Source organism: Nicotiana tabacum, chromosome 22, assembly GCF_000715075.1.
Source record: "Nicotiana tabacum cultivar K326 chromosome 22, ASM71507v2, whole genome shotgun sequence".
Lineage (NCBI taxonomy): Eukaryota > Viridiplantae > Streptophyta > Magnoliopsida > Solanales > Solanaceae > Nicotiana > Nicotiana tabacum.
In genome coordinates, this window is record NC_134101.1 from 128,374,935 (window position 1) to 128,395,591 (window position 20,657).

At 34.2% G+C, this 20,657-nt stretch overlaps 2 protein-coding genes across 3 annotated transcripts; one reads left to right on the forward strand and one right to left on the reverse strand.

Moving 5' to 3' along the window:
* The first annotated feature begins 2,712 nt into the window (after window positions 1-2,712).
* Window positions 2,713-4,176, forward strand: LOC107810620 (uncharacterized). Its single transcript, XM_016635418.2, has one exon. The coding sequence runs from the start codon at window positions 2,713-2,715 to the stop codon at window positions 4,174-4,176; it is 1,464 nt and encodes a 487-aa protein (XP_016490904.2).
* A 6,468-nt stretch (window positions 4,177-10,644) lies between these two features.
* LOC107810621 (protein COP1 SUPPRESSOR 2) lies at window positions 10,645-20,085 on the reverse strand. Of its 2 annotated transcripts, none has more exons than XM_016635419.2 (7): window positions 19,906-20,085; window positions 17,832-17,978; window positions 17,504-17,749; window positions 14,530-14,653; window positions 12,830-12,903; window positions 12,386-12,543; window positions 10,645-11,063 (listed from the first exon to the last, which is right to left on the reverse strand). In XM_016635419.2, the coding sequence occupies exons 1-7, from the start codon at window positions 20,037-20,039 to the stop codon at window positions 10,900-10,902; spliced, it is 1,047 nt and encodes a 348-aa protein (XP_016490905.1). In that variant the 5' UTR covers window positions 20,040-20,085; the 3' UTR covers window positions 10,645-10,899. The 2 variants fall into 2 exon arrangements, with proteins under 2 accessions (XP_016490905.1, XP_075100179.1); XM_075244078.1 differs by lacking the exon at window positions 19,906-20,085 and adding an exon at window positions 19,262-19,774.
* Between the last annotated feature and the right edge of the window lie 572 nt (window positions 20,086-20,657).

The window sequence follows — 20,657 nt, forward strand, 5'->3', positions numbered from 1 at the left end:
TGATTAATTGATTAGTTATAGCTGATGAGGGTAGTTTGGTAAATTGCAGTACGTCCAGGGGTAAAATAGTAATTGCAATAAGGTCGGAGGGGTAGTTTAGGAATTGTACATTTTGTAATTTTTTATGTTAAGCATGGGGGGACAAAAGGTAATGGGGTATATGTGATATAGTTGTTTAATATAAATGGGGAACAAGACAAAATGTAGTGAAGGGGAATATGGTAATTGTTTATGGTAGGCATGGGGGACAAAATATAATGGGGTGGGGTTGATATATTTATTTAATGTAATTGGGATGAGTGGAAAGATAATGGGCTTGGTAGGAGAAAATGTTGATTTATTAATTGATTTAAGGGTTTGGGGATGTGATATATATAGGAGGCTTGATCAGATTTTAAAAAAACACAGACAGACAGAGAATAGAGAGAGAACAGATTAGAGAGAAAAAAAAGAGCTGAACATTTATTCCGAAAAAATATTGAAACTCTCAAGAAAAGAAAAAACATACAAAGAAAATAAAAAAAAAAGTTGAAAATTAGAAGAGAGAGTAGTACACACCTGATAAATATTCTGGTATACAGGTGTAGAAATTAAGGGTTGAATATTAACTAGCCTTTCAAAAATCTGAAAATTTCCCTTGGTTTCTGTCCGTTATTTTCGGCATTCCTGGATTTTATTTTGAATTTTTCAAATCTGTCACTGGGGTTTTCGTTGACTGGTTATTGCTGGTTATTGTTGTTGTTGCTGTGTTACGTATTACGTTGTTGACTTTCTTCTTCTTATATTGACAATATCAGGTAGACAACTGTAATTTTGGCATTTTGTAAGCTGAAATGAAGAATGGAGTGTTAAATTTTTAATTTAGTTTTAATTTTTTTTGTATTGTATTTAGATTATTCATGTATTATTATTCTGTAAATCACTGTCATTTGGCATAACTAGGCATGTTATAGCGATATATTAAATAACGCCTTAACCGAATTATTAGGAAATATATTTAAGCCTGATTACTAATTAAAACTGTTTAATAATCAAAATAGAAGAAATAACGTAAAAAATGGCGTTATTGAATCAGTTTGGCAAAAATTGACTAAGTTCCTTATTCATAAGGTTTTTTTGTCAACGTTAAGTTAATCGGAATCATGTAGTTAATTTCAGTTAAAACATGAATTAGTTTGCGAATCAAGTATTAGGACATGATGTGAATTAAAACAAGGTTAGTTAAGGTTAAATTGTTTAATTTTTAGAAATATGGTTTAGTAATCAAGTTTTTTTTTCAATTTTCAGTATTTGTAAATAATTAATTTCAATAAGCTTAAGTCATACTAACAATATGAATTTTAATCCAACTATGGGATAATTAGTTTTTTTATTTATTTTTTGACAATTCCATGTTGTTTGTAATCATAATTTTAGTAATATTACTTTCCATTAATATTTGTTTTAAATTAGTAATTAATATGTTATTTTTAAGTGTGTAGAGATTGGCTTCATAATTATAGACAAACTTAGTAATAATAAAGATGTAGTCATTAAAGGGTATTCATAAAATAAGGGAGGATCTCGCTAAAAAAATAAATAAATAAAAATAATACAAAAAATTGCAGTCCTCCAATCTTATTTATTTATTTTTTTAATATAAGAAAATACCTAGATTCTGAGATGGGCGATTTAGTAAAATTCACAGTCCTACCTAATAGTATCATAATGCGTAGTATTTTGGCGCATATTTAATAAGGTTATTTTCTTAAATACGGGTGTACATTTATGTAACCCAAATAACGATCTTGACGAAGTCAAAATGCGTCAACAAATCACGTGTGCATTGGTTGTGACGTGGTTCGAGACGACGTTGCAATTTTGTATAAAATAAATAATGATAAAAGCGGTTTTAAAAGTTAAATTTGCATATAAGTTCTTAATTGTTTAAAAATCAGATAAATGAGCCAAATATGACAATTGAGCGACCGTGCTAAAACCACGGAATTCGGGAATGCCTAATACCTTCTCCCGGGTTAACAGAATTCCTTATCCGGATTTCTGGTTCGCGGACTGTAATACAGAGTCATTCTTTTCCTCGATTCGGGATTAAAATTGGTGACTTGGGACACCCTAAATCTCCCAAGTGGCGACTCTGAAATAAATAAATAAATTCCGTTTCGATCGTCCATTAATTGGAAAAAACTCTCTTCACCCCCGCGGGGGCGGAAAAAGGAGGTGTGACAAATGCTGCCATAAATCCCAAGCCCATAGATTTAGATGGTTGAAAAGGACATATCTATCTATATAGAATTAACACAAGCAAAACAATATTAGGCTGCCAAGTGGAACACCCATCATGGTAACGCATGTAACAAACTAAGACAACTATCCAAAAAAGTTGGAGTTTTTTTCTTCTACCTACAAATCAGCTAAATCAGCAAAAAAATCGAAATAATCAGCCAATACTCACATCTTTGCCAATCCTCCCACGATTTTAGCTTTCTGGTATTTCCTCCCCTTAATTAACGTGGTTGTTATTAAAAACAAAACAACATGCATATTGGTTGTAAACAACATGTTTATAATACGGATTAATTGTATTTAATTATTTTACATTCTAATGTTATTTCAGAAGCTCACCTAACAGATGAAGAATTGAAAAATCGTTGTTTGCAAAAGCTTGAAACTTTTTTGAAAGGTTGTGGAAGAAGTTTTCTGGATTTTCCAACAATGCCAAGGCCTGTTTATAATACGGAAGAAGTTGATAGCAATAATAGATTAATACGGGATGAATTGCGTTATAATAAACGCGCTTTGGCAGAGGAACATCAACAATTAGTAAAGAATTTGACAGATGAGCAAAAGTCAGTTTATGAAAAAATAATAAGAGATGTGAATAAAGACAAAGGTGGGTTTTTCTTTTTATATGGTTTTGGAAGAACGGACAAGACTTTTATTTGGAGAACTCTAACTTCTGCCATAAGATCTAGAGGAGATATTGTCTTAACTGTTGCATCTAGTGGGATTGCATCTTTGTTGTTACCAGGTGGTCGAACAACTCATTCAAGATTTGTGATTCCTCTAAATGTAACTGAAGATTCAACATGTAATATAAAGCAAGTTACTCCTTTATCAAATTTAATTATTAAGGCAAAATTGATTATCTGGGATGAGGCACCCATGATGCATAGATATTGTTTTGAAGCTCTTGATAAAACTTTAAGAGATATTCTTAGGTTTAAAGATGCATCCAATTTACACCGACCATTTGGAGGTAAAACAATTGTTCTTGGTGGTGACTTCAGACAAATATTACCTGTTATTCCAAAAGGTAGTAGGCAAGATATTGTTAATACTTCTCTCAATTCTTCTTATTTGTGGCCTCACTGTCAACTGTTAAAGTTAACAAAGAACATGAGATTGCAAGGTAATGAAATAGGGACACATCTAGATGAGTTGAGAGTTTTTTCAGATTGGATTTTGGCAATTGGCGATGGTATAGTTGGTACTTCTGTTGATGGCAATGAAAAAGTCCAAATACCAGATGATCTTTTGATAAAACAATCCGTTGATCCAACATCTGCAATTGTAGAAAGTATGTATCCGAATTTCAACAGTCGTTGCAATGATATAGGATACCTACAACAAAGAGCCTTTCTTACTCAAACTATTGATATGGTGGAATCAATCAACGAATATATGATTTCCCTTAATGAAAGTTCTGAGAAATCATATTTGAGTTCCGATACAATCTGCAACTCTGACAGTACTTATTCAGCACTGGAACATGTACACACTCCTGAATTCTTAAATACAATTAAATGTTCTGGAGTTCCAAATCATGCTCTTACGCTAAAGGTTAGTATTCCAGTAATGTTATTAAGAAATATTGATAAGTCAGCAGGATTATGTAATGGAACAAGGTTGATCATAACTAAACTTGGAAATCAAGTTATTGAAGCAAAGGTTTTAGCAGGACAGATGGCTGGACAGAAAGTGTTTATTCCAAGAATGACATTGACGCCATCTGATGCTAGAATTCCATTCAAGTTCCAGCGAAGACAATTTCCAATCATTGTATCTTTTGCCATGACAATCAACAAAAACCAAGGACAGTCATTGTCTCACGTGGGATTATTTAAAAAAAAACAGTTTTTACACATGGACAATTATATGTTGCTCTTTCTCGAGTGACGAGTAGAAAGGGATTAAAAATATTGGTTTGTGATGACGATGGGGATATAACTACTGAAGCTACAAATGTTGTATTTAAAGAAGTTTTTCGAAATTTAGTCTGACACTCGAAAGATAATCAATATCTTTTTTGAGCTTTAAGTACAACTTTTGTTATTGAGATTCATTAACCAAGTGCGACAATAGATGTTGACAACATATCTGAAGCATGTAATAGGTACGCTTTACTTTTCTGCTCTTTTCTTATATATTTCTCTATTTCTCTATTCTGTATATAAATTAACTTTTTTTAAAATATTACAAATATAGATATGTCATGATTTGCCATAATATGGATTAACAGACTTCTTACATCGCATTTTTGAAGAGGTAATGAATTCATATACGAATTTGATTTTAATATGCTAATTCATCAACAGGACATTGTGAAATTTCATCAAATGTAATTGGATTAAATAAACTTATGGATGTTTCAGTGTACTGGTAATCGGTCTACTAATTTTTTGGTTTGAAATATAGTTAGTGTGATAAGCATCCACTTTTTTACAAATTAATCAGCTTTATTGTTGGTTCTCATAGCAGATGCATTGGAACGAAGGGAGTAACTTAGCGTCCAGTTGACTATCATGTTACTTGCAGTTCAAGAAGTGAATTTCTTTTGTGTTTCTATGTGTGTGTGAGAGAGGAGAATAACTAGAAATATATTCAAGTTTTACGGCTTTGAACTGATTCACATAAATGAGAGTGAGTTGTGCAGATACCAATTAAATGGTTTTTGCAAACAGGTCGTTACATGGATTGCTTTGCCATCAGGCTCGGATAAGCTTTATTCAGGGAGTACGGACAAGATAGTAAGAGTGTGGGATTGCCAATCTGGACAGGTTCTCCCATTCATTTCCATTTCAGTTTTTGAAGTTATGAAACACGAAAACTGGTATAGGAAAAATGTCTTTGTCGCTTGAAATCTTGATACTGTATAAAATTCACTGGGAAAACTAGGAAAGAATGTTACTTGCACGTCTCTGCTTCTTTCCCTGCTAGCTGAACTAAGCACTTTTCTCTATTAATTCCTGTTAAAAAGCATGGGAGTCAAGGCTTTGCTTTTTATTGTTGAATTCATGGTGAAAATAAACAAGGAAAGAGATTAGTGCAGAATAGTAATGTTATCTTTTGGTTGCATCAGATCTTAATAGCACACACTGCCTCAAAGATAAGGAGTTCCAGTTTAGCATGTTACAAACATATAAATTTAAGCTACTTCCTTGCTGAAGGAAGAAGTAAAATGGAAAGAAAATATTGATTCAGTTTGACAATTTGTAGGAAAACAAGCTGTCAATGGAAAGTGTGAAAGTCTAAGCTACCCAGAGAGGGAAAAAATATTTTTGAAGCTGAATTTAAAGGAAAGACATCTTGGAACTTGTAATATATCATGTCTATGTGATACACAAGATTTCCATTTCAAGATAGTCAATAAATCTCTTCCCTCTGAAAACATTTGGATATGCTAATTGGAAACAATCAAGTTTCTTTCTATAATATATATAAATGAACTATCTGAATATGTATAAACCATATTAACACCATATATTCTATGTTCTTCGTCTTGGCATATTAATAAATACTGTGTATGATCGCTTATTCGTTTGAATATCCGAAATTGCAAAAATCTGTAGACACTTATTCACTAATTTTGGATGTGTATAATTGTTTTGTGACTTGGTAAGTATATGTCTAATTTCAGAAAAGCAGAGTTTGTGCAAATAGTTCGACGTCTAAGCTTTAGTTCTCGACAGCAACCACAAAATACAAGGGAGCGGCGATGCACAAATATGGAGGATGGGAAGCTTATTTTTTCCACTTTCTTAGTGCAACAGAAGGGAGGCAATTACTAATTTTGAAGTGACCACATATGAAGGGGAATTTATGCGGTTTCATATGTTCAAAAATTATCGGGGTTCAATGATGATTTACTGATCGACGATTATAAGTTCCTTACGAGAAAAGAGCAAGACATTCCTCAAATTGTATGAGATATTAAGAACATTTTGGTTAATCAAACACTGTGTTGTGTTTGACAGTGTTGGATCAATAATGTTATAATATGTTTTACTCCCTTCCTGTTGCTCTTTTTCGTCTAAATGATCTGTAACCCCCTTTAGTTATTAAAGCTTAATGGCATTATAGTGCTATCATTTCCTGTTTGTTAAGAAAGTTTTGCTTCTTCAACAGTAAAAATTGTCATAACAGGCTGCTGTACTATTTTGGATATTAATCAAAATGACATTATCATTTTTGTTTCACCTGTAGCACAGTTCAAGGAACTCTTTGTTACGTCTTTTCCGTTTTACATTATGCGCAGTCTGACAAAATCTGCTTTGCTCAAAAATAGCATTTGGCAAGCTTGAGTGTAACAAGATACACGACAACTAACGAACCATATAGCAGACAACTAACAGACCATATTCACGCTTTGCTGCATGAAAGAAAACATCGAAATCTCCAGTTGGTATAATATCTAGTAGCGAATCTGAGAAATTCTTCAACAGTGGATTTAAGGAATAAACACAGTCCATGTTTTCCAAAAATTCTGTCTCACGCATATCCCCCATGATCTCCCATTCTCACACAACACTCCTCACATCCCAACCATATCATTCACGTCCCCTTCCCAATCATCCCCACTTTCCCACTATAATAATCCCATCATCTATCTTCTATCTATATAAAGAACACAAATATAGAGGGGTCAGACGAAGAAAACATTAGAGAATAACGAAAAAGAGAGCTTTGTCCCATAATATTAGGTAACAATTATCTTTGCAAAGCCTTCTCAATTTGACTACACCATACTTCTCTATTTTACTACAGTATAGTGTATACAAATACTTTTTTACAAGCCTCTATCATCAACAAAAATCTGTTCAATAGACGGCTGTACAACTTGTGACAACTACGCCAGTTACGACTGAATTTAACATGGAAGAAGAGAAGAAACAAGACAGAAAAATCGAATGGATATACAAAAGCAGAAACAGTCTAAATTTTCTCCCGATAACAACGGTATGAACTTTAATCCATTGTTTACAGATTTGCGATTTGCATAATTGTTGCTTACATAGGGTCTCTTTGTTCAATGCTTACAAATACTCCATATTTCCTACTTTGTTTATTTTTCTCTGATTTTCCTTGGGCTAATTAACAAACCTCATTCTTTATTACAAGTGGAATGGCCATAGAGTGGAAGGAAAAGTTAGAATTAGCAGAAGAGTAATGGCAGTTGTAAATGCAGCGTCGACGTCGATATTATAAAATTTAAAACAATCAAGCTTTTAACAGAATTCTCTTTTGTTATGTAGTGGTGAAGCAGCCTAGGAATGTACTTTTTTTACGCAGTTGAATATAGTTTATAATGTTCAGTTGCTGTGATATTTGCTATGCAATTGCTCTATCAATTTGCACTCTTTAACTTGAATTAGACTGCTATTGGAATTGCATTTGGCGTATACATAATTACTGGACTTTTGGGTATTACTCTTTCTTTTCACATAAACTTGTCTCATACAAGTTTCAAATTTCCAAAATAGTTACAACAGTTCCAACAATCAAAGCTGTGCAATTTCTCTTAATGTTCAGTTTTTTTACTTTCTTTTTTGATTATCATGGATATTGGATGACTTAAAAGCTCTATCAATGTTCAACGTAGACTTCCATACGTTATTAGTTAAGTTAATTTTATGTAATCTATTGGATTTTTTTTTTTTACAATATGGAGTCATATCCTTTTACAATTAATTGTGATATATGTTGTCATATTTATCGGTTTTAGCCATTCTTATTGTTTCCTTTGTCCTATTTCAGATAATAAACAAGGAGAACTTCCAATTACTACAACTGCGACTTCTCGAAGTCAAGGAACGAGACAACGTAGAAGGGTACGTCGTCGCAGCATTTATTCGTATAATGATTCTGACTCTAAGGCTGAAGTCATTAGGATTCTCCCAAGGCCAATACAAAATAAGTTAAGGGATCGAAGGGCTGAACGAAGGGAAAGAGAAAAGAAATTTAGAGAGCTTAGGGCTTCACTAGCTAAATATATTGAAAATTATAAGTTTACCCGAGATGCACTAATTGATGCTATTGACCAAAATAAACTATCTGATTGGAAAGCCTTAAGCAATATTACTAGATTCACTTGGACAACCTTTAGGTAGTATTTTAACTGATGTTTATCACGAGGTTTGGCCAAGTGAACCTTTTTGGGTTTATGTTCTTAAATTTGAAGCTGAGTGGGAGAACCGTTTGTACAACTATTTGTAATTTTTTTAATTAATGAAACTTTGTTATTTGTTTGCAACATTACCTGTCATTTTACTCTTCATTTTTTCTTAAGAGTATTACATAAAGAACATAAAGGAATAATAGTAACTTATTCCTTCAACTAATGCAATTTTAACGACATATCCAATGTGTTAAAAAGAGGATTAACATAAAGAGATAGATTAGTTTATGCTGTTTACTTGATTATATATACTCCTCATGTCAAGTAATAATTTACAATCTGTTTTGCTTATTTTCAAATCAAAATTTAATGAGGAATCTAGCTATATTTAAGTAGTTACAAATATTAATTCATCCAAAGTATACTTGCCGTAGAGTATTACTATACAATTAAGTGTTAAAATAAACGATGAATATTTTTGTTAGTACTGTAACTTTAAAGCCTTTGTTAGAAGGATATGAAACTTATGCTAGAAGGAAAGTGTTAAAAATATATTTGCACTTATCTAAGCTCTATAATTTGCTCCTCGTAAAATCGAAGTGTTTATATATTAATCGCATTTATTTTGCTAAGCCAAAAGTTTAAGCTTCAATAGTGCTCAATTGTCATAGTAAGTGCACTACTTTGAAGCTTTGAATAATTTTGGAAAATATGAAAAATGAGGCAAAAAGCTTTTTATTTATACTTTAGTTTTAGTGGTTTAACATTTCCATATTTTAGAGAAGTGCTTCGATCGAGGATAACGAAAAATTGTCGGTAGGGGTAAAGCTTATTTTTCTTTAAAAAAGTTGTTGGGAGTATTTTTTAGTAGTTACACTTTTTTTTTCTGGTTATATATTATTTTATACATATTTTTTCTACTGACTATTTCTCATTGGTATTAGTACTACTTGATGCTATTCTGTTGAGAGATTGTCATTGGGTGGGACTAGCATGGTAAGCTCGAGTGCAATAAGAGGATGATGGAGTTGAGCTACGGTTTTATTGATTCTCTCAAGACTTGGTTGATGATTTGTCCACAAGAAAATCGAGAAATTATGCAATATTTTTTGGTTGATTATTACTTCATTTCTTAAGAAAATGGGAATACCCTATTTTGGATCTCAAGCATACTTTCAAGGATGACTTTTTCAAGCTATTTTTCGGTCATTATATTTGTCATTGCACATGTTTTATTTGGTACATGCAGGACATTCCTGCTTTGAAGGATGAAAAATGATCAAGATTTAAAAAACTATGCGGTTTGTGTTGGAAATGCTTAAAATAGAATTTTGTTCGACTTGGGCGCCTTGATGAAGCTTCGTTTGGGACTGGAACTGAAATTAGATTTAACTGAAATTTTGTTTTTGTCCATTCTAAGTCATGTACCTATCGTGCTTAAAGACCTATTTTTACCCTTTTAAGGCCTTAGTAAGGTTTTGCTGTTTTTTGGACTAAGACTCTTTATGGGGAACATAGGAATGCTCTTTTTTTTTTTTTATATTATTTATATTGAATTTCTTCTAAATTTCAGACAAGTTTTATACTTCACCTTTACATTAGTACATAAGATGAAAGTTCATCTATTTATTTTTTTAATTTTTTTTTTTGAATGCGATCAGTAAATTTAGTCTATAATATACATCGGTTTCTATTATGCCTCATTGCACTATTTTTATTTGCAATGAGCCGCACATCGCGCGGGTACGTTTACTAGTTTAAAAGTAAACTAGTATGAGTTCTAAACCAGCTTTGGCCTTTTGCGATGTGTTGCTTGAACTACATGACTGGACTTTTTATTTTGGGTCAGGTAGTAAACTAGTATGAGTTCTAAACCAGCTTTGGCCTTTTGCGATGTGTTGCTTGAACTACATGACTGGACTTTTTATTTTGGGTCAGGTAGTGGTGTTCTTGAAATGAATCGGGTTTAAAAAAATAAAATGAGTTGATTTAATATGGTGCAGCCACATGGCATTCCATCTAAAATAAAAATATATTTGTTCCATGACGGTAGGGTTTGAAATGACCAAATAGTATAACGAAGAATATATTTAAACTATTTTTGATAGTACAAGGATATATTTAACCCTCTTCTGTTTTATATAATACTACTGGCACTCGTGAGTCGTTGGATTAAATCAACTTTGTCATCTCTTAATAATCATTTTTTATTTTGTAAAACTATTTATACAAAATGAAAAATGAAAAACAACAGTAAACTGCCGTTGCCAATTGCAAAGCATATTTTTGTCTTTAAGAGAAGTCATATTCTAGTTGTAGGGAAATCAATCTGCATAAAAAATGGACAGGTATTACCGAAAATTAAAATGGTGTTGGTAAAGTTGGAATAAGAGCTAATTCCATGTCAAACAAAGCTTATGCCTTCACAGACAGCAAAGGAAGCTGGATAACTGTACTTTTCACTGAAGAACGACTCCGTCATGTGGGAGAACCATGTTCATGCACTATCTACGCATGACCCGATGACGGTCCCTTTTCCGAAAGCGTTCAAGCATGAATTGATCTGTTGCAGCTTGCCTTTTGACGCCTACATCTGAACTTGAATCAAGGGGTTTGGATTCTGGATTTCCAGTATCTTTAGTCTTATCCTTGTACAAATCAGGATGTTCTGTTAAAAACACATTTTGCATCATTAGTGATAAAGGAAACTACGAGGAATAAAAAACAAGCATTTATAAAGTTGCAAGCAATTCCAAGGCTAACCTTGGCCCAAAGGAAAAAATTAAACCCAATATACGAGTTTATAGTGCAAAGACCAGATACTCTTCAAATGATTTATTGGTCGATGGGTATCAAGATTTGAAAAGCTGACATAAATAGTGGGGAAGATGACAGAAAATATTAGATATCATCTTCTCCCCAGAAGCATGAGATTTGTAGGCTCTAACAATGGCATTGAGGTCAAATATGTCATCAACCCCAGTAGCATGAAGGTAAAATTCAACAGAAATGTGTATCATAGGGTGACGGTCGGTCTTGAATTAGATAACATTGATGGTATTTGTGGTATCCTGTAACAGGCGCCAACATATGTTACGGCATGCAGTGGTTCTCATAGACTGGAACTCTGGAAGTCATGGAACTAGGACATGGAACAACAGTAAGGTTTTTACAATGAAGTCAGTTTATTCCTCTCTCTCAGGAAACAGTCAGGTGGGCGACAACTGACCTTGGAAGCAGATCTGGAATCAAGGCTCCTTTCAAAATAGTTTGTTTTGTCTGGTTGATGGCTAGGTGTGCTTGCTTAACCCAGGAAAACATAAAGAATAGAGGAGTTCAGATGAGTTCCAGGAGCTAATTATGCTATGCAGAGTCAGAGAATAATAGCCATTTTTTTTTTTTTTTGTATTTTTGTATTTTGAAGTCTCTACACAGCTGCGGCTACTATTTCTCGGCAAGGTTGGACTCAGGTGGACTACGCCAAAGTTCATAGTTGAGCTTTTGAGGTGCTGACATATTCTGGGAGACAATGTAAGACAGGAATTAGTGGAACTTGATCCCAGCTTGCATTTGGTGGATAGTCTGGAAGAAAGGAATGATATGTGCTTTGAAGATAGATGCAGCTCCATTCAGAGGATAAAGATGAATTGTACACTGCTTTTTCACTTTTGGTGCAAAGAAAATTATGTAAATAATGATGAATCCATACTAGACATCATAGACATCATGATGATGTAAAGAAGAACAAGGACATGTTTTTGCACTCTTAAGGAATCTGTAAATTGGCTAAGAGCATAGCCTTTGTGCTGATGATTTGTACAACTGTTAAGGTAAAAATGCATGGAACTAGGAAGTGAAGATAACTGTGAATACAATTATTCTCCCAAATTATTCAAAGGTTGTCCAATCTAGGTTTGACGTTTCATACAAAAGGAACTTTTATCATCAGACAACTCAGTAAGCTTGTCGGGAGAAGCAATCGCAACCTACCTCTCCGGAGTTTTTCAGCATAATCCTTGCCACGTTGGAAATAGTCTGCAGAGTAACTTGAGGGGATGCTAGATTCAGTTCTGGCTTTTCCCATGAGCCTCTTCTCCTGTAGGAGTTTTTTAGCAGCCTCTGTCTCCTCGATATTCTTCAATTTGTACCTTAGACCAGTAGATTATGAAAACGAAACATCAAAAAATTAGCTACAGAGCTCAACTTCCGAATTTGGCTGGTCCGTTCCATGCTCAAATGTTTCAAAATGAATAGAGTGAAATATGAGAGGTTTTTCACTGTTTAAAACAATATGCGAGAATATTTTCAAATTCATCTAGGGAAAACTTTTCTCCTAGCAAGCCTTTTTCTAAATAAAGGTTACTAGACATTTGATCAGTAACCAAAAACTGTATAAATAAAACCCATGTTTTTCACCATAAGAAAAACGCATACTCTATAGGGAGCTGTATTTCAGCTATTCCAGTAGTCCACTGGGTGGAGCTCTCCTCTGAATTCCTCCTTTTCACCTGAGAGGGGAAGAAAGGCCAGTTCATGAATACAGAAGTAAATAACAAAAGAAGAGCGCCGGATAGAGCGAAAAAACTATAGAGGATTCACAAAGCTGATCCCAACTAATTTGGGGTTGCAGCAAATTTCATTGATTGTTGATTGATTGAAGAGTGGCACAGAAAAACAGGAACTGCGGGGATAAACATGAGATTTAGCCTAATTCTAAAGAATTTAACACTCTTGATATAAAATTCCTTAAAAGGAAATAAAATACCAAAATGTGACGCGCTAAAACAACTGGAAAACTAACGACGAAAATTAACTCTACAACAAAACAACAACAACAACCCAATGGGATCCCACAAGTGGGGTCTGGGGAGAGGAGGAAAATTAACTCTAATTAACAATAATTCTGAACCCCAAATCCAAAAGGACTGCTAGAGGAGGCGCTATATTCAGATTGAACTATGCTAACTAGCAGTAAATTGCTACATCACAGTAACTCATTTCTGCCCCTTAGCTCCTGGATTTCCATAAATCTTCACATAGTTGTTACCAACAGTAACTGCTTTCACTTTTTATTTATATTCTTAAAATTAAGGTTTTTGCTGCTTCATAGCAGCCGTCTATGTAGCTCTTCTGTATCCAAGAGATGAAAACAGCAAAACGAACTTCTTGCTATTTGGACATCTCAATACATGCTGGTGGAGGTTTCCATGTCCGGAGAAAAGAAAGAAAGAGAAAGAGAAAAAAGAAAATGAAAAAATAAGAAATTTAAAGTAAAAGAAAGGAGGGCCCACAACGAATTAAGTGTAATTAATTGAATAACTCCTATTAGAAAATGCCATTTGTACAATTTAACTGGTTTTTAACTTTCTTTTCTTTTGCTTCTCACACATGTATAGGAGGGTGGAAACACTTTCTTTTACACATCACCTCTTAGGGGGTATTAGTTATACTCTGAACAAGAATTGAGGGGTAAAAGGGAAGCTCACAAAGTTAGAGTGTGCATGTAACTTTTCAGGACAAGTTCAGGGTGCAATTTATGTATTTTCCCCTTCTTTAAAATTGATCCTTAGTCACTAGACAGCCTGGAAGAGTTGGAACCACATAGTTACATATTTTAGATCTATTGCCTCTACATAAAAAAAACAAGAGTATCGACAACAAACAAAAGGTGTGATACTCTGACAATGAGGATTCTGCTCTTTGTAATCAATAAAACCATTACTATTATCAAAAATAGAAAAATTGGGTAATGGTCTACCAAATATCAGCCTTCTGTGTGTGGCAACTATGTGACTACAGCAAAAGCCGGATTATTAAATCCAAATGGCAACATGATTGTAAATTTGTAACGGAAAACAAGGCATAAATGGAGTATACTAAAACTGCAATATTAAATAGTCGGATCCAGATGAATACATGAACATAAATAGAGATAAAATGAACCTAATAAAAATCAAAAGTGAAGCAAATATAGGTTCTATTGTATAGATAAAAGCAAATATAGTTATCTTAGGCAGTAACATAACTATACTAGGCCAACAAAAAGGCAGGAGAAAATCTGTTTTCTTTTTCTTTTTCTATTTCCTTTGCAATTTTGATGGGGCCAAGAATTATTAAAAATCTACTATACTCACTTTAAGATGCTCCGGAATTTTGTAAAGTTCATCCTCAGCATGTTTCACTTCATTTTCAACTTGATCAGCTACATCAACATTCTTGCCTCTTTTTTTGGCCAACTCTTGCTCAATGTATCTCACCCTGCCAAATTTTAATGCAGAAAAGGAAGAAAGCAGTAAACATATATTGCTAAAACATGTAGATGATCAAATTTTCAGGACCGATAAAAGGATTAGATTCCTCTAAAAACCTAGTTTAGAATGAATAATCTCTAGTAGATGTACAACATCCAAATACTCTTCTTGAACCTATTTTATTTTTGATAGATCTCCGCATACACATGTGATGCACATTACGTAAAAGAAACAGAAAATATAAAGATTGATATAATCAAGGGCAGTGGATCTAGAACGCTGGTCACTTAGTAATGTATTGGTGCAACTTTCTCTTTGGCAAGCCATCTCCAAGCAGCTGAGCATTCACCACTTTCTGTTGACATAACAACATCCAAATGATTGCTGAAACAGTAGCAAGAATGGGAAACCTTCTCCATTCCATAGGCCACACTTGGAACATATCTTCTTTGTTCTGATATTAGATTGGTAGCAAACCCAAAAACTGGAATAGTCAGAAACGTGTATTTGGCGTGACATATATGTGTGACAACTAACTAATTTACAGTAAGATTCTACCAATCCAGTACATGAGATCCTAATGCATTAATATTTTTTGTCTTCCTTGCTTCGATTCTGATCAGGCAGTATTGGGGAGACCTAAGAAGTATTGGGGAGAGGTGATCAGGCAGGACATGGTGCGACTGCAGATTTCCGAGGACATGGCCCTTGATAGGAAGGCCTGGAGGTCAAGCATTAGGGTTGTAGGATAGGGGTAGTAAACTTTTCCTTACTTCATACCGGGGGTGAGGCGGGGTTGGATTAGGGTTGATCTTAGATGGCTTGCAGTTTATGTTGAACCCACACTATTCTTGCTGCTTATCTTAGCCCAGGCCTTAGACTCTGGTTACTGTTATTGCATGTCATTCATCTTTTGGTTTCTATGCTTCTGTTACTATTACGGTTTCTACTAGAGTTACTAATGAATTCTCTTGTCTTGTTTTTTTTTATTTCCGTCTTTCTGAGCCGAGGGTCTATCGGAAACAACCTCTCTGCCCTATCAGGGCAGGGGTAAGGTCTGCGTATACATTACCCTCCCCATACCCCACTATGTGGGATTTTACTGGGTAGTTGTTGTTGTTGTTGTTGCTTCGATTCTGACTGGTTTTAGAAGTCGAGTAATAGATTTCTTAATTGTTTGTTGAAAATCCTCCGAACAACAGGGAAACTAGAAGCTTATTAGGCTTATCTGTAGCTTCAATGCAAGCGAGAGGAGTGATGGTTTAACATCTAATTCTCTGCTCAAACCGGTTCTTTACACCCCGACACCATATAGTTATTTGAACGTTATTCTATGCTGAGCCTTATTGCCTTGGTGCATGAACTGATGATGCTGAGCCTCAAACAGGTTAAGCTCTATGCTGAGCAGTTTTAAGCTCTATGCTGAACACAACAGCAATTATATGATAAAGGAACTGCAAAATTAAGTGATATAATAATTGTTATTGTTCCCATCTTCAAGACAAAGCCTATGGGTTGAGACAAACTCCTTATTGCCTTGGTGCATGAACTGAACCGCAACCTAAGTAAGGCGAAGCACTTAACCTGTTTTGCACCTAACTTCATGGCTTAATCGAGGCTTTGACAACACTGATGATGCGCCAACTTTCGAAAGAAAAATGTTGTATCAGCATTCCATGCATTTAATCTCCTTTTGCTGTTGTATTAAAAGAAAAGTTGTTATGAATGAGAGGACTTAGTTCTGAATTACATATAATTGCTGCTTAAGTTGTTGGACTTGGTAGGCACATGACCAATATGTATCTTATTAGAACTTTTGAGATCTGCTTTGCGCTATTGCTGCTTTTTGCAACAATTGCTGAGTGGATTACCAGTGACCACACCTTCCAAGCATTAATGAGTGTAATGGAGAAGCTAGGATATCTCTCCCAAAATGTGATATTCTAAGAGGGTTTCGTCCACTAGCAAAAACAAAGGGAGTAAACAAAGGGGTTACGCAAAGGGCAGTGATCTGAAACACAGGTAAACTAGGGAGTCAATCTTCTTCCACTGTTCCGAGCAAAGATACGGCCTTTGCAGGGCGTTTATCAACGTCACTGCATAGATCACCAAAGCATGTATTTACTAATGATAAAAACTCAAAAGTGGTACCTACTTTACCTTCAATTACACCTCTAATAATGTTGCACTCACCTGGTAGTAACCATGGCAAGGAATTTGAATAGCAAAAATATTAAGATATTTCCTGACATCTCTAGCCTAATAGTATCATTTTAGGCTCCATATGCAAAGGAGATGACAGATTCCAATTGATAAGCAAAAATAGTTCACCGCACTACCATATACTGCTTACAGAGATAGTTACTGCTATTAAGTCGTATTAAGATGAAGGCAACGGTTGTTTGGAAGAAATTAAAAAACTACAAAGAGGAAACAATCAATCTAATGCAACGCCATAGGCAGAGGTGGATCCAAGATTTTACTTAATGGGTTTAACCTTTAAAATTCTTAGCCTAAACTCGCTATACTTTTAAAATTCGGGATATTTACACAAATAGCCGGGCAGATTCACTGTCTACTTTTCTTAACTAGTATACGTAGATCATATACTAATTATACACATACTGATTATACAAGATTTTATATATATATATATACATATATAACTAACATCGGCCAGCTATTTTTAGTTGGGTGGGTGGGCGGCTATTTAGCTTAATTCTTCTTAAAATTCTTAGCAGCAACATCAGCCACTGACCACAGGCATTCAACAACATTAGGGTAATTGATTACACGTGAAGGTTGAAAGATTCAGCAGCTATTTCAATGATAGACATTAAAGAGGGATGAGAATTACATGTTGGGGTCTTCTTCCAACACGGCAGTTTCCTGAGCAAAAGTATCTTGCAGTACCAACTCATCTTTCTCCACATCTCCTTCACCCTTATCGTTGACCTTCCTAACCAAACCACCTGCACTGTTATTACTAGCGCCGCCGCCACTGCCGCCTTGTGCAACTTGTGCTGTTGAGGAGGATACAGCTGGGATTCCTAGCTTCCTCTCTCTTTGTTTTTGAAGAAACTTCACTTCCTCTAAAGCCAACCTGCTTGGGCGCAACACCTTAAAATTGAAAAACCCTAAACTATATTGAAGTGAAAACCAAATGAAGAGTGAACAGAACTCACCTCCTTTCTTGCTCGTCGTCGGACACGTCGTTAATCTTAGTTGCTGAATCTTCTTCCCCGTCGTCCGCTATACTTCTCTTTCGGAAATTCCTCCGCTTCATGTCGCTTTTCTTTCGATTCGCATCTTCAACTGGAAAAATAGTTAAGCTGAGGAACACAACTGCCCGTGTGAGTACAGAGATTGGTGTTCTATTTTTTAAATTTATTTTTGATAATAAAATAGGGTTGTTAACGTAAATCCGAAAAATGGAACCAAACCGAAAACCAAAGCAAAACGAAAACCAAAAAAAATCAATACTTTTTGGTTTGGTTTGGTTTTAAAGTTTAAAAACCGATCAAATTTTGTTTGGTTTTAGTTTTAATCAAAAATAAACTAAACCAAACCGAATATAGGAGTAGTTATTTTAAATTTATTATTACACCTATATATGTGTATACTTTTATATAAAGTTTCAAAAATTTTATAGTAAATGTTAATCGTTTGCACTTTTAGTCCAGTTATTTACATTTTACATTCTAGTTTGATTGATAGTTTTCCTTTGTTAAGTGTAAGAATCTATTTCATGTTAAAAATAATATATTTTTAATTGAGTCCTTAAATTATTCATCACTATTTGATTCAATTATCATCAATATATCTTGGTAAATAATAGAATTCTCAAAGGGCAATTGATTTGATAGCGTTACGTTGAAAATGTGGTCGCCGAAATATGTGTTTGGTAGTGTATGTCTTATATTTAAGAAAAAAACGACAAATAACCGAAAAACCGACATAAACCGAATTGAGAAAAAACCGACTTAATTGGTTTGGTTTGGTTCTAATATTTGAAAAACCGACTTACTTGGTTTGGTTTCTTTTAAGGGAAAAACCGATCCAAACTGAACCATGAGCATCCCTACCTATAGATCTCACTTTTATTTGGGGTGAATTCGAGTGTGTTTGGATTGACTTATTTTAAGTGCTTATTGGCTATTAAGCACTTTTTTAGTTTGCGTGGTGTTTGACAACGATAAAAAGTGCTTAAAAGCACTTACTTTTAGGCATAAAAAGTATACAAATAAGCCAAAAGTTAAAAGTTGGATATTACCAACTTATGGCTTTTGGCGTTTAGCTTAAAAGCTACTTTTTATAAGTCAATCCAAACACCCTCTTAGTTAAATGGCCCTCTACAAAATAGATGTAGAAGTCGATGACATGTTAAACCAAAAAATTTAGGCCATACATCCACATATCCTTAAAGTTGTTCATACTTTTCATTTAGACACTATATTTTAATTATGTTCCATTTTAATATTTTAACCAGACCCTTACAGTGTCGTTTAGACACAAAATGTGCGTGTAATTCACACACCACAATAACGAATAAGCCGAGGACATGTGGATTTAACTTAATCAACTTATAATAAAAAAATTAAAACGAGAACCCCACCTGAGCGTCGTCATCTTCCCCAACAATTCCTCCTCGCCGAAAAAATCAATTCTTTCTTCTTCTCCAGAAAATTAGTTTTTTTTTCTTCTTTTTCTTCATTCTTCCTTTCTAGGTTAAAACTACTGAAATTTTTTGGAACCAAAATGAGTGGAGAAAAAATTTCTGGTGAAGAAGATCAGCTATTTGTGCAAATCAGTTATTGTAACAGCAGAAAAAGAAAGAGCATAATAGCCATTTTTATAGAGATAAAGGAGTGTTGCTGAGATGGCTCAATATTTTCTTTTTATTGTTCTTCTTTTTTCAAAGCATTGTTGGTTTTAATAGTGGAGAAATTATGGACATGGCAGAGAGGGGTGACCATCATTTACTGAAAATCCTTGAGGCTCAGATCTGTGTAAAATGGGGCAAAGAGAAGATGACAACGCCATAGCAACTGTCGCCGATCACCGCGTGTCGATGTCAAATCTTCACGCGAAACCCCGCCCATCACAATATAAGAGGAACCAAAAATACCTTCTTAATGACCAATCAAACAAAAACAACCTTTGAACATTCAAAAGTTTTCTTGTTAATTTGTTGCAATAAGAACAAATTTCTGGGTGTTAGTTTATTTATCCAGTGCACCAAACAAGTTAAGCACATACCCGACATTGCCTTGTTGGAATAAATTTGTGCTGACAAAATTGACGTGCAACCCATTTGGTCTCATCGCAAAGCTTTCAGATCTGAAGGGTTTTTGGAAGATCCACCGGGAAATTTTTTCGGCAAAAATATTCATTTTCCGGCAAGAAGTATGAAAAGTTTGTTTAAGGGGATATCGATGTATTTGGTCAAATTTTTCAGTTGATAATAATATGGGCTCCACCTACTTACATGTCAGCTCTAAATTTGTATCGTACTGGCGTTAATAAAAAAAAAAGGTATTGTTGTAACAATCAAAAATTAATTTAACAAGTTACATATTGTTGAAAATGGTAGATGTGGATGCCCATGATGAGTCCCATTACATTTACGTATAGTAATCATTCCTCTCACTATTTTACAATAGTAATTTTCACTTTTTATGCCTATATAAAGTTTTTGTAACATATGGGTAAGAGCACACAAATTGAAGAAGAAAAAGTTCTTCCTTCTTTGTATCTCCGCTTCTTATTTATATTTTACTAAATTGCTTTTATTTCATAACACTTTATCATCATGAAGCTCTAATATTCTTCAAATAGATTTTGAATTTCTACTTGTTTACCCGTAAAACAGTAGAGTTGAATTTATAGCGTGATTTATAGACAATCGATTTGATCCCAAAATAATAAATAAATTAAATAAAATGCAAGACTTAGCGTTGAATCGAGATAAAATAGTAGATAGCTTGGTTCCGGGAGCTGGACTTCCGAAG